Source organism: Passer domesticus, chromosome 4 (genome assembly GCF_036417665.1).
Source record: "Passer domesticus isolate bPasDom1 chromosome 4, bPasDom1.hap1, whole genome shotgun sequence".
Taxonomy (NCBI): domain Eukaryota; kingdom Metazoa; phylum Chordata; class Aves; order Passeriformes; family Passeridae; genus Passer; species Passer domesticus.
Genome location: NC_087477.1, coordinates 31040412 through 31053817, shown reverse-complemented (window position 1 = coordinate 31053817; position 13406 = coordinate 31040412). Strand labels below are relative to the sequence as shown.

At 43.2% G+C, this 13406-nt stretch overlaps 1 protein-coding gene and 1 long non-coding RNA gene across 10 annotated transcripts in view; one reads left to right on the top strand and one right to left on the bottom strand.

Moving 5' to 3' along the window:
* FAM13A (family with sequence similarity 13 member A) overlaps positions 1 to 13406 on the top strand; it is a 147764-nt gene that overhangs the window by 17133 nt on the left and 117225 nt on the right. For 6 of the 9 annotated variants that reach the window (XM_064416918.1, XM_064416912.1, XM_064416917.1 and 3 more), the window contains exons 1-2: positions 8458 to 8573; positions 11085 to 11274. In XM_064416918.1, the coding sequence (XP_064272988.1) occupies positions 8547 to 8573; positions 11085 to 11274 (217 nt within the window). In that variant the 5' untranslated portion in view covers positions 8458 to 8546. Of the gene's footprint in view, positions 1 to 8457; positions 8574 to 8909; positions 9126 to 10116; positions 10725 to 11084; positions 11275 to 13406 lie in introns of those variants that run through there. The other 3 variants (XM_064416913.1, XM_064416914.1, XM_064416910.1) reach the window with 3 other exon arrangements.
* On the bottom strand, positions 4747 to 8177 carry LOC135298854 (uncharacterized). The gene is made up of 2 exons (XR_010360919.1): positions 7739 to 8177; positions 4747 to 7369 (listed from the first exon to the last, which is right to left on the bottom strand). It is a non-coding gene; the product is annotated as an uncharacterized LOC135298854 (long non-coding RNA).

Genomic DNA, 13406 nt, shown 5'->3' with positions numbered 1-13406 from the left:
AAGATATACAGAGTTCTGTGCCTCACAGGATGAGAGGACAGGCAGGTAGGACAGAAGGGTTCAGCTGCAGTGGATAACACTTGAATTCTTCTTAAATACAACAATTTTGTAATGGAATCATTGAAAAAAGCCCAAGCTTTTAAGTCCTACTTTTTCTCCTCTAGGAATATAATTATTTTTCCAAATAATTACATGATTTTCAGTATGCCCTGGGTTCCTGAGATGCCTTCTTATTTCACCCAACACTACCCTTAGCTGGTTTACTAAAAGCAATTGTTCATTGTTTCTGTGGTCAGGTTCATCGTATGGTTTACATCTTCACAGCATTCCCTGCTCCAACACAGCTGCTGAATGCATCAGGATGACTACCTGCCCTCTCCTCTCACAGACAGCCCATGGAAAGGGGAGATGGCAGAAGCTGGATGAACTCTCTACTTCCCTTGCTTGGTCATTCTTTATGTGTCTTGCCAAAGGCATTTGACACTGAAGAAACAAGGAGAGGAGGCTATTGCCCAAGGACTTTAAATCCAAGTAGATGTTAGTGCAGGGGCTACTTGAAAATTTCCAGATGAATGATTTCTCAGTGGGAAACATGTTCTTAACTAGATGAGCATGTTTGTGGAGTGTGTCTACTTCCCATGACTAAGTCATCTTTTGCTGGAAAAGGGAAAGTCCCAAACTAAAAAAAAAAAAAACAATTTGGAAACACAGTTCCTGTAAAACAGTGTGACCCAAATTTGCCATGTCATGTGTCTTCCCTATCAGGCCTGCCCTTGAACCACAGATGGGAAAGAAAATCTACTGGGTCTCCAGAACGGCTTCCTACTGCAGCAACATTCCCATCATATAATCCATCTTTAGCCTAATTAGGTTTCTGACCTTTATTCCTCCATACAAAAGGCTACTGGAGAACCTGGCTAGGGTTTAAATAATGTTTTATTTCCACCCTAAAGTAATTCACAAGCCACATAGGCCAGTTTCACTTTTGGCTAATGTTGTTCCATGAATAACAACTTTCTCCTCTCTCTGGAGTTTATTTATACTGTAGCAGTAAACAATCATATTTGTTTCCAGTCTTCATTTTCCAATATCAAACTGAATTTTCTTCTCTCTGTTTGGTCCTGCCGGTTGTTTTCTGCACTTGACTTCATCCAGATTAACCTTTCATGAAGCAGGAATGAACACAGTGAGCTTATGGCCATACCTCAAACAGCACAACTGTTTGTAATATTTCTTTGATTCAGCTGGAAACACAGCACATTACAGATCCTAGGATTTTCATCAGGGTTCACTATCATGCTGCAGCCAAAACAGATCCTGGAATCAGAACTAAAGAAAAGGATAGGAGCAGGGATCATCTGGCTGGAGAATATCCATGAGTTGTCGTAGGGCAATTTCAGATTTGAAATAATAGATTTTCAGCCAAAATGGTGTGTGCTAGCATGTTAATGAAAAAAAATTATTCTGATGAAAACTCTTTTTTTTTTTTTTTCCTGCTGAGACTGCTGAGCTCTTGAGCTCTCCTTGGCACTAGCCTTCCAGGCAGTGAAGTTGTCCTGTAAAACCTGGAAAAAAATAAGATTCACAAAATGTGTAGTGGCTGAATTTTTATTGGCTCCAGGATGCACAGTTTCCAACCAGAACACATAATTAATGGTTATGTTACAGGTTGCTCTCTGAAGGCCATTTGAGCTGGCTTCAAATGGGATGCAGTAAATCAACTTGTAAAATGCCATTCCCTGTCAAAGTGATTCTTTTACACACTTGATAAAGGCCTGATAAATTAAAAATTAAATAAATAATTAAAACCAACTTGTAGGGCAATAACAGCTGACACAAGAGCTTCCTTTTTATCCTCTGCAAGCAGCTGGGTGGCCACAATATGGCCTCAGAGCTTCACCGTGCAGGATGACTTTTGCCCTTGTGGGCAATGACAAACTCTTCATGGAGCAGAAATTCCTAAAGCAGGGTCAGATTTGCAAGTGTTCCATGTTTCCACAATGGAGCCTAAGTGCAAATTTCCTCCTGAGTGGTTTGTCTCCAATGCCCAAATCCTGTCATGTAGTTTTCTCTGCTCATACAAATTAATGGGCAGGATCCTTTCCCAGCATCAGATGTGGCTCCATCCAGTCTGGTACTCAGAGATTTTTTTTTTTTAATTTTTTTTTTACACAGACTTGTATTGTCAAGGCAACAAAACGCAAATGTAGAGAAGTTTTATTTAGTCCCAGCCTACGCATTTCTCTCCTATTGATTGTGCTTCATTTTACCCTGCAATAAGGGACATGATTTCAGTTACCTCTCTGTCTTGGCTCTTCACAGGCAACTTTTTACTCATATTGTACCTTTTGCAATGTTCAAAGCCAATAAAAACAAAGTTTTCTGGCAAAAGAATCAATGTTCATAGCCATGGTCCACTGTGGGTAGGACTTCACAATGTTTTGAGTTGGGAGACATGCTCAAGGTACTTCTTGCTCCCAGTTACACTTTAAAGGGAGTGAATGGCTCTGACTGTAATTTGAAAGTTGGTACTTCACCTTTGAGGCCACCAAGTTAGCTTGTAACAATCATGGCAAAGGTCTATGTTTTGTGGATATATTTCCCTCACTGCAAAAAGTGCTATAACATCTGTAGTGCAGAGAGGCACTGAGAAACAGAGAGTTACTGAAGAGCAAAGTATCTTGATTGCTCCGAGCAGCTGGCCCCAACTGCCTTGTGTTGCTTTTGCTGCCAGCCATGCCTTGGACAGGCAGCAGTGGGGACACAGCTGCCAGCTCTTCCTGAAACAGGCTGCAAGATTAAGCTCATAAACATAAAAAATTATATTTCAGGACAAAAAAAGAAACAAGAAAACCTAGGCTGTCATGTGTAGCTGGTCACTGAAAGGTGAAGCTTTCCTGATGTGTAATATTGAAGAGATTTCCTTTACCAAATATGACAGCAAAAAATACCCCCATTTATTGTCCTCCTATTTTTATTACTCTTACCTCATTTATTTCCCCAGGGAATGCTGGAAATTTTTCCTTACTTTCTGAAAGTTGCCTGGAGTGACTGGAACTCTACAAACAGCAGCATCACAAACATGGGGCTGTGTTGCAACATTTCCAAAAAGTCAAGCCCAGATTCTCTTTATAGTTTACTTAAGCCTCAATCTTCACTTCTGGCTAATGCTGCCTCATTATGTCTGTTAGCTGAGCTCACACAACATTGCCCCAATACACATCCAGATTCTAGTGGGGTCTCAATCCATCTAAATCAGGGTTCCTGGACTGCACTAGGCACAGAGGTGTAGCCAGACACAGAGGCTGGATGATGTTGGTTTTGTAGGCCAGAAAACAGAGACTGAAAATTATGAGGGTTTTTTGAATAGTGTAGCCATCCCATTAATATTCTCAGAAGTGTGTCTGAACAGCAGAACAGGCTGCCACACTCATCTTTTCCCCTGGAGGTCCTACATACCTTTGAGCATGCTGCAGTCCTGCCAGCTGCTGCCTGGATCTGCCTGGTTTTAAAAATGTGTGTAGGTTTCACCATGCATAATTTATAGGATCCTGTACCTCACTGTGGGATAGGGTAAAAATGGTGTTCTCTCTTCTTTTACAACTATTGTTTTTTAATATTTTAATTGCTAAGGTTGACTCACAACCTGAGGTAGGGGCTAAGATGGGGAGAGAAAGAGGGAATAAACATTTCTTATCTGCTTGTAAAGCTCATCATTATTTTCACAGGGTTTCTAGTGAAGTCTTATTATTCTGCTGTAGGTTTGTTACAATTTCTGGCACTCTGATCTTCCCATATCTTGTTGGATTTTTGTTGTTCTTGCTGGATTTTTTTTTGTTAGTTTGTTTTTGTTCACTTGGTTTTTACTTTCAGACCTGACCCAAAACTTACCAGCAGTCCATGAAATTAGTGGAACTAAGTTCAGGTTTCCCCTACTAAAACAAGATTGAGTAGAGGATGCTGTTCCTAAAATATGGCAAGCACATTTCTGGCTGGCACAGTGCTGGGTGGGATGGAAACACTTTCTACACCAAGTGAAAGTCTTCTGAATGCAGTTGGGCTGAGATTTTGGTGTGTGGGGTGGTGTGGGTTTGTTGGTTGGGGTTGGGGTTTTTTTGTTTGTTTGGGCTTTGGTTTGGATTTTTTGTGTTGTTTTGGTTTTTTGTATCAAGACAGGATTTTCTTTTGAGTCTCTTTTATGGAGGAGGCAGGGGTATTGATGAGGTGTGAGATTAGAAACGGCGTGGCAGCAGTTACGGAGCCGATAACATTCCCTATGCATTCCCTGCTGCCTGGCTGGCTGGGAAACCGCGGGTTACCCTCGGCCACGGCGCGATTTTCCTTTTGCTCCTTGCACCCTTCTGCCACAAGATGGGGATGCAAGCCCGAGTTTAGGCCGGGCTTCTTCCCCGCAGGATTGAATCTCCATGATCCTTGCCCGCTCAGGGACCTCCTTTTGTTGCTATTACTTAGAGCTCTCAAACTCGTAAAACATTATTAAAGGATGCTGGGATCTGGAAAAAAAAAAAAAAAACTCTTTCTTATCTTTGTTGAAATGAAAACACCTCTGTGATATAGTTGGCCATAAACAATTTGAACTCCTTGCAAATCCATATCAAATTTTAAATCATTGCAGCAACAGTAAGAGGCAAATCTCTCTCTAAAAATACCTGTGTGTCACTAAGTAGAGATTAGTGAGCTAATGATTAGTCAGGTAATGGCTGACAATTGATTTAGACATTTAAATCAATTCTATAAGCTGCTTTATTTTCTGTTCTCAACTTCAAGAGTCATCAAATATCTACAAATGTTCTGTCCCAGGTAGCCAAGGGAAGAAATTCAGACTAAAATGTGGCCAGGGAAGGCCCTGCAGATCTGCAGGTCTGATGTTTAGCTGGCAGCTTGGCTGAAATTATTAACAAGCTTCATTTCATAACATAACAATGGGCAGCCCCTGAAAGGTTTTGGTACAAAATATTATGTCACATACCTTTCTCTTTTCTGTATGTTGGTGTATGAAGCCTCCCATTCCTACCAAGCTAAAGACGTGTTCAGCATACTCAGCTCTTCACTTAGCCAGCATTTACTCAGTCTTACACACATAAAGGGAGGATAAAAGGGACCTGAGCCCACAAAATCCCATTTTTCATCAGCCATGTTATGAGGTGATATGATCTTGTTATTTATCACATGCTTTATATTGCATACTGTTTCTTCTTCTTTTTTTTTTTTTCTTCTCTAAGAAAAGATGTCTTCTTATTGCTTTTTGGATGAGAAGTATTTAGTTACTCAGTGACAGACTAATCTCTCAGCCAGATCATAGAATGTCCTGGGTTGGAAGGACACATAGTTTCAACACCCCTGCCATGGGCATTGACACCTTTCACTGACGAGATGGCTCAGAGCTCCATCCAACCTGGCCTCAAATAGTTGCAGGAATAGAGCATCCACAACTTCTCTGAGCAACCTGCTTCAGCACCTCAACACCCTTATGATAAAGAGTTTTTCCTAATATCTCATCTGTGTCGGTCTGGCAATTTCCAGCTGCTTCTGGATTATTGTTTTGCTTCTTGCTCTCACCTGCAGCTGCCAGGTCTTACTCAATAGAGTATGCCCCACGTTTAGTTGGGCTGACCTTCCCATGACTGCCCTGGAAGGTCATAGCAAGTACCCTGCAGGTGGCTACTTGGGCTAGCCAGGAGGGAACAAAGTAATGGTCAAGGATGTTAGAGGTGGCAGCAGTCATTTATTTCACAGCAACCTGTTTTTATGTGGGCTCTTATGAAATGGGTGTTGAATTCTGCTGTCACTGTGGAAATGATGAATAATAACCAGGTTAAAGCAACATATTGCATCATTCACAGAAGAGGTGAGAGGCAATACCTTTGAACTTCCAACACTACCTCAGCTTCAGTTCTTCCCCTCTGGGAATGTTGTTTCAACATCTGAGGTTAAATGCCTTATTTGTAAACAAGTGGAAGGGAAGAAAAAATTGTTTTCCTTTTCTGATTCATTGTATGATTAGCCTGCTCTTTGCAATGCTTTCACACTAGCATTTAGCAGTCACGTGGAAGTAGAGAGAAGATGATGGAGGGGGTGCATCTCAGCTAGTGAATTTATTCTGTTGGCTGTCCTGAAAAGACAGGCATGTTAAAAAGCCATCGAGCTACTCTTACACAAATATAATAAATAGTTGAGAACTACAGGAAACAATTGTGTGACCCAAGGTAGGTGGGTAGGATTATGATAAAAGCCAGCTATACACAACTTGTGGGTCTCACTGACTTTTCACCAGTCCTTCACTATGCATTTGCTCTAATTTGAGCTCTCATGGATCTAGACATATTCTATGATAAGTTGCATAAATATTCATCCTGCAGTTATTCTATCCATGCAGTGTTACATTCCTTAAGAGCAGAAAAGGAAAAAGACAGTTGCTTGATGCAACATCTTAGCCAGAACCAGAATGTGATGCAACATTTCAGCCACATGAAATAGCATATATATGAGGTATACAGAGGTGTGGTTTTGTTTTTGGGTTTGGGGAATTTTCTGCTTCTCTGTGATAGTCATAACTGCTTCTGATTTTTTTTTTTTTCCCTAAAGATTTTCTGAACTTTTTGCAGGAAAACAGTGAAGGTTTCCTGAGTAATGTGCAATCCAGAGTCAAATACCACGGCATCTTGGCTAATTTCTGTGGCACCAGAAGCACATACTGCTGTTCCCCATTCATCACACCTTTTTTTTGAGCAGTCACCTTGAAAGGCAGTGCTCATCTCAGGGAGGAGCAGAAAATCAGGATATATAGAAACATGTCTCCGTGGGAAGAGTGGAAGGTACAAGAAGGAATCCATTTACTTCTAGGCTGGGGTTAAGAAAAGTTCAGGTAAACCTTTCTCTGCTCTGCACAGGGGTTGCTGGCCCTGTGTAAAATCAGGAGGGGACAAAGGCAATTGTGGAAGTTTCAGTCTGGGTTTGATTCCCTTGCCACACAGAAAACAAATATGCTGGCCTTCAGCTCTCGCAAGTCTTTAAGCCAGTACCAAAGTGTCTTTATCAACCCAGAGAAAAGTTACCAGCCTCTCATAGCCCCAAGTGCTCCAGTGGCTTGACTTTCTAAGCTCTCATAAACAGATGCTACAGCTTGATTTCTGGTCTTGCTCTTTACAGAATGAGCATGTACCTGCTACCTCTCAACATGCATTTATGAAAGCCTTAATGCCATAGCTGCTGTTCACTGCTGTGAGTTCATGTTTGAACTCTTCATCTCCCATAGCAGTCTCCAAGGAGTTGAAGAGTCTCACCATTCCCTCTCCGGATTACAGTTTGAAGCACGTCATTGGTTTTCCCGGTGAAGCTGCAATTAGGACTAAGAAGAAAAGGGCTGTGTGTAATTCATGTGAAAAGTAAGTTAGAGTCTTACAGTAAAGAGGGGGATAGAGGAGGGAGGATGTTATATCAATTCACTTTGAGAGTCCTAAAGTAAAATTAAAACATCAGTGCTAACTAAGTCTAACTTTTGTAAGCTCACCAACTGGGAAAGTTGTAATTTCGGGTTAGGTGGCTTAGAGAGGAAAACAGAAACTGAACATGAAAGAGATTGCTCTTCTTCTTCGCCTTTTCTCTACTTGGCCAGACTTCCTTTTGTCCCTGTGCCAGAGTCAAGTATTTCTGAGAGGCAATTTCCAAAGACCTTCCCTCCTACCCTGATGCTCAGGCCCTGCTGAGCAGTGCTTACATCTGAGCGGATATAGAAATAAGCACGTGTTGCGCTTTTTTCCCAAAAAAAGTCAAATGCCCCAACTCCCCAGTTCTGGTTTGAAGTGTAATTTGAATTTCTAGGACAAACACTGCTTCCAGGCGGCAGTGACCGGGAGAAGGGCACTGGGTGAAATACAGTTCTTCTCACTGCCATGCCGTCACGGCTGGCAGTCGCTACCTGTGCGGGGTGTCCTCCCCTCCACTCTGCGCTTTAAACTTTCCTTATTTCACCAACATATCCCTAGATGGAAAACCACAACGGGGGGCAATGCTTGGGCTACTTCACACTTTCCAGACTCGGGCCGAGTGTCGCACCGCATGCTGCTCTGCGACACAGGGGGTTTGTTGGGCCCGGCTGCCCGCTCTGCAGGCCCCGCCGCCCGGCTCCGTTCGCCCGCACCCCGCTAACGTTACTGGGCGCAGCGGCTTCGCGGCGACACTTCAGCGGCTCTGCCCGAGCCCAGCCTCGCACAAAAGCGGAACGGCTCTGTTCCCCGGAGGTCCCGGCTGCCCGACCCGGGGCCCCGGTGATGCCCGGGGGCCGCCCGGTGCGGCAGCGGGGCCCGCGCTCAGACCGCCACGACCCGGCGAAGCTCCGGGACGCAGGCTTGCCGCCGTCGAGACCTCCCGGCCGCTCCGGCGGGAGGCGGGGGCCCGGCTTCTCTCCCCCCGCGGCCCGTGGGGCGGGCCGGGGCGGCGGGCGGCACCTCGGGGCCGGGGCTGCCGCCGGCAGGGGCCCGCCGGGAGCAGCGAGGGCGGGCGGCCGGGGCGGAGCGGCAGCCGGCATGGGGGCCGGGGCGCTGGCCGTACGCGTGAGTAGGGGCTGGCGGCGGCACGGGCGAGGGAGCGGGGCGGCGCTGCCGGCGGAGCGCGGCCGGGAGCGGCTGGATGGCGGCTGGATCAGCCTCCTCCTGCTCCCGCCCTCCGCCGGGGTCCCTGGCGGGGCCGGGGCAAGGGAGGCCGGGCCGGGCCCGCCGCCTTCTCCTCGTCCCGAGCGCTCTCCATCTGTTCTCTCCTTCTTTCTTCTTTCTCTCTTCTTCTCCCCGCTCGGCAGCTGCCGCTTGTTTGGGAAAGGCAAAGATTCGTAAGGACGATTCCAAGCGGTTTTCTTTTAGTTCCCCGCCACCTTTCTTTTTTTTTTTTTTTTTTTTTTTTTTAAATCCAGAGAGCAACTGCGCTGCCGCGTTCCCTGCGTTAAAGTTGTTGGACGAGCTGTAAAAGTGCGTCCCTGTGGCGTATAAATAGCTTTTTTCCAAGTGTCTGGGCGGAACTTTTTGGCGGCATCGTGCAGGGATGATTAAGTTGCTTTCCCAGTCTCGGAAATCAGCAACAGTGGCATTAATACTTGGACGCGTTTTCCCTGGGTAAAGTCAGACCTTCCGTCTATAAGACAACATAACACTGAACCCTTTGTTTCAGAGCTGTTTTGAGGGGGATGGCTTTATTTTGATTTTGGTTAGATGTGTATTTTGGATAACCATGTAATTTTTTGTTCCTAGTTAGTGCAGCCTCTTCAGATTCCGAAGCAAGCTCAAAAATTTCCTCTTGTTTCTGTGGTCATGGCAAATGTCTGTCAGTTCTCATTTGGATTTAAATAGTGATTTTCCCCAAGTAAATCCGACTCAGTGACTCAGGTTTTCAAATGTTGAAACAGGCTGCAAACCTGTAACTGAGCAAGATTGTGAGGCTAATTGAAGGCCTTAATTGGCAAAGCTCCCTAAGCATCACAGCTGCTCAGAAACTGCTCAAAGGATTTTTGCTGTCTTCTGAATTTAACTTAGTGCACATGATTTTTACCTTGTCATGTCTCTGCTTGGAATAAATTTTGTTTATTATTCATTTAATCCCGAATGGAAGACCTGAATGGTCTTTTTAAAAGAGATGTGGTATTTTAATGTTAGTCAAATTTTAGTTCAAACACTGGTGCATCTGCTGTTCATTGTAAATATTTATAAAGTGGTCACAATAATGCAGTATTGTGGTTCTGTTTCACAAATAGTAAAACATACTTGTGATGTTTATATAAGCAACATCTTTCGTAAATATCACAGGAGTGTTGTGTAGGACCTGGGACTGTAGAGCACACATATGCTTCAAATAACTGTTTAATGGGAAAAGCACAGCCAAGTGAGTGAACTGCCAGATCATTTTATATCTGAAAGGACTGTCACACTTAATAGCAACATAGCAGATGTTCATGTTGCTTACAGACTACAATAAAAATATTGTGTCTCAAGAGATTTTAAAGGCCTATTTAAAATAAAATATGTATGCTGTGATAAAATCTGTGAACATAGTGAAGTGTCAAGACTTAGTCGAGTCTGAGCCCTTTTTTATTGTTACTATCCAATATTCTCCATGTGTACAGTTTCTACTACCAGTTTGTTAATGAAACACGGTAGGTATAAGTTTATCTTTAAGCACCATGCCAGTGGTGGGCTTTCACTGTGGTAGCAGTGGCTCCCAGTTCCTGCGGTGTGATTGCAACTGTGGTGGGTGATGCTGCTGCTCTGCCTTGAATTGTCTTCCCAAATGTGCAATCCTGTAGGCTGATTAAGATTTCTGAGTATTATCAATCCCATAACTTAATCATGTATTGTTTTATTCCCTTGGGTTTTAACTATCTTCCCATGGTTTCTCTGTCATTGCAACTGAAAACCTGTGATAATGTTGTGCCTCCAGAAGAACCTATGGGATTAAGGGTTTATTGTGCAGTGGGTTTTCCAACCCCCTTGTTATGTGTGATTAGATTACATAGTCCCTTTCTAACCTTAAAACCTCAGTAATTAAATTTCAGACTTAGCAGATACTAAACATAACAGAAGATCTTTCATAAGGATCCATCTCACCTGAGAGTGGCCAAAATGAATCCCTAGGAAACAGTATTTGGAAGAAGAGTGTACTGAACCTTCTCCAGAGTGCTGTCCTGACACACATCCTGGAGCCAGGCTGAGCTACTGGTGGTGTGTTGGGATTGTTTGTGTTTGTCCAGTTACTTTTGTAACCCACATGAGTTTCATGAGTTAACAACATCAGTCTCCTGCTTGCTTACTCCCAGTTTCTTGTTATTCTAGTAACAAGCTTGTCTGCAAAAGCCTTTCTCCCTTACCTGCAGACCACCTACATTCTTGTTCCTCTTGTAGTGTTTTCTTCTGTTCCTTTTTACTTTCCTACTTCACAGAGGTTTTTTCCTGTGGATTAAAGTGAAGTGGGACCAAACCCTTATGCTAGAGCCTAAGGATGGGTGTGCTTGTGTGGTGGCCACACAACCTTCTGCAGCAAATGTGACTAATGCCCATTTCTTTTCCCTCTGCTCCTTTAAGCAAAGCAAATCGGCTGTGAGATTGAAGGAGGACATGAAAAAGATAGCTGTGTCTCCACTGAGCAAGCAGAGGGACACAACCTGTCCAAAGGTGTTTGGTGTCAGTCTTCTGGAGCTCCAGCAGCAGGGACTGAGCAAAAATGGAATCCCAATAGTTGTGTGGAATATAGTGGAGTACCTCACCCAGCATGGTAAGATCAGTGGAGTCACTTCTCCTTAGCAGCATTTTTTATGTAAGACTCTTCAAAGGGAAGAACGTGGGGGTTTTTTTGTGGCATGAACCACGGATAAAGAATGTTACTGTATGTGGTTTGCTCCTTATTTTTTCTGCCTTGATGCTGAACCTACTTTTTAGCATGTTTATAAAGGTGGAGTACAGCGTTAGGTAGCAGCACACTCATAAACAAGCTGTTCAGTTTATAAATGGAATGTATTCCATTTGTGAAGGTTTGTGTCATCTTCCAGTTGCAAAACATTTGTCTTTAACACCTTTTCTCTATAGACGTAGTCATAGGCACACGCACACACACACATCCCATCAGAGGATATTACTGGAAAGGAATACAAGTTCTTACAGGTTTTCAGATGTATTCCAATATTATTAATCCCTGCAAGGAAGTAGGTATTCAGTTCTTAGCTTTTCTTTGCATTCATTTAATGGACTTTCATTCCTGTTGTTGAAATACATCTCCTTGCAGAGATCTAGAGCACCACTGGTTCACAGATGTCTTGTATGGCATTTGGTCAGCAATGGAAAAGGTTTTGTGGTGGTAATGTCATCTTCTAAGGAGCTGCATCTGGTTTTACCCTAAGGTTTTCTTTTAGCTACTCAGTAATGATAATCCAGCTGTAGAGGCTTAGATTCTGTGACTGTATCCTAGTAGATCCTCAGAAGCTCATAGATGCAAACATGGCTTGAAAATTAGCTTGGATTAAGGTACAGTGCAAATTTAAAACATGATCCTACCTTTACACAGCAGCCTCTTGCTTGATGTACTTCAACCTGCATAAAGTGGCCTGCTGGGACACTGGGAGAGAAAGAATGGAAAAAGCTTCCCATCATTTAGGGTTTAATCAAAACCAGAAACTGACAGACACTCTTGACTGGAAGTTGTGGGCTGTGCTCTGTGTTCCATAAAAAGATTGGAATCCCACACGACTATGTCCCAAATATGGACTAAACAAGCCAAGTTTTCTACTCTGAAGCAAGATTAGCTGGGCTTCTGAATGCCAAGTTGATTATTTGGCCCCAATAAAGATAAAGGCCATTATTTTTCTCAAAAATGCAAGCAAGATCTCGAAGATACCCTCTCATATTGAAAGTTGTTGAAATGGGTGTCCTGTGTGTGTTAGGTTTGTTTTGTGAATGAATGGCAAGTTAACTGTGAAGGCATTTTTAACAAAGGCCAAGACACCCAGGCTGAGCTGTCTGTTGGGCAGCTACACCCTTAAACTGAGTTTGCATTAAGCTGCCTGTTTCCAAATTCGTAGATGAAGCCAAATTTCCCTGTGCTGTATTTAGTAGTTTCTAATTACTGTTTTCAGGATGTTCTAACCTCTCTTTATTTCCATAAATGAATGAGAGGGGGAAGGAAGTTTGATCTGTGTGGGGGGCTGTGGCCTTTGCTCACCTAGTGCTGCAAAACCAAAAATCTTTATTGAGATGAGGTGTTTTTCTGCCCTCGAGATGGCAGCACAGCATGTCACAAGAGAGAATGCATTTTGTTGTGAATGCAGGAATACAAACTCTGCCAGCAGTATCTCATATTAGTCAAGTAAAATGTTTTCAGTGCTTGTCCATTTTTTCCCCTTACTAGAGCAGTTTGTCTTCTAGTCCAATAAAAGAGATTATTTTTCTCTACAAACTCTGTTGCCTCAGAATTGATTTCCTGGACTGGAAGCATTCTGTCAGGTTGCAGTTCCTTGATGTCTAGTCTGAACTGATGAAAACAATACATATTTAATCCTCCTAGTGTTATGCTTCTGAGAAAGAACAAGCAGGCGTATAGACACAGTATTACAAAGGCAGAATTTTTTCAGTGAAAGTATTCTAGTGAAAAAATAATTTCCAGAGGTCAGTTTTAGGGTCTTCACAGAAGGTTTTGAATCTTAACAAATGCCTAGAAAGTGCTGTTCAATTTAGCATGGTTAGTCTGGCTTCCTCTGTTGAAGCCTCCTTTTTTGTACATCTCCTTCACTGGCCTGTAGTGATCAATAACATTACTTTTTCATTGTGTATTGGGCTTTGAGCTGTCCATGATACATTATTTGCTTATTGAGATTTCCTGCTACCATAAAGTTGCAGAACTCACTATGGAGTTAC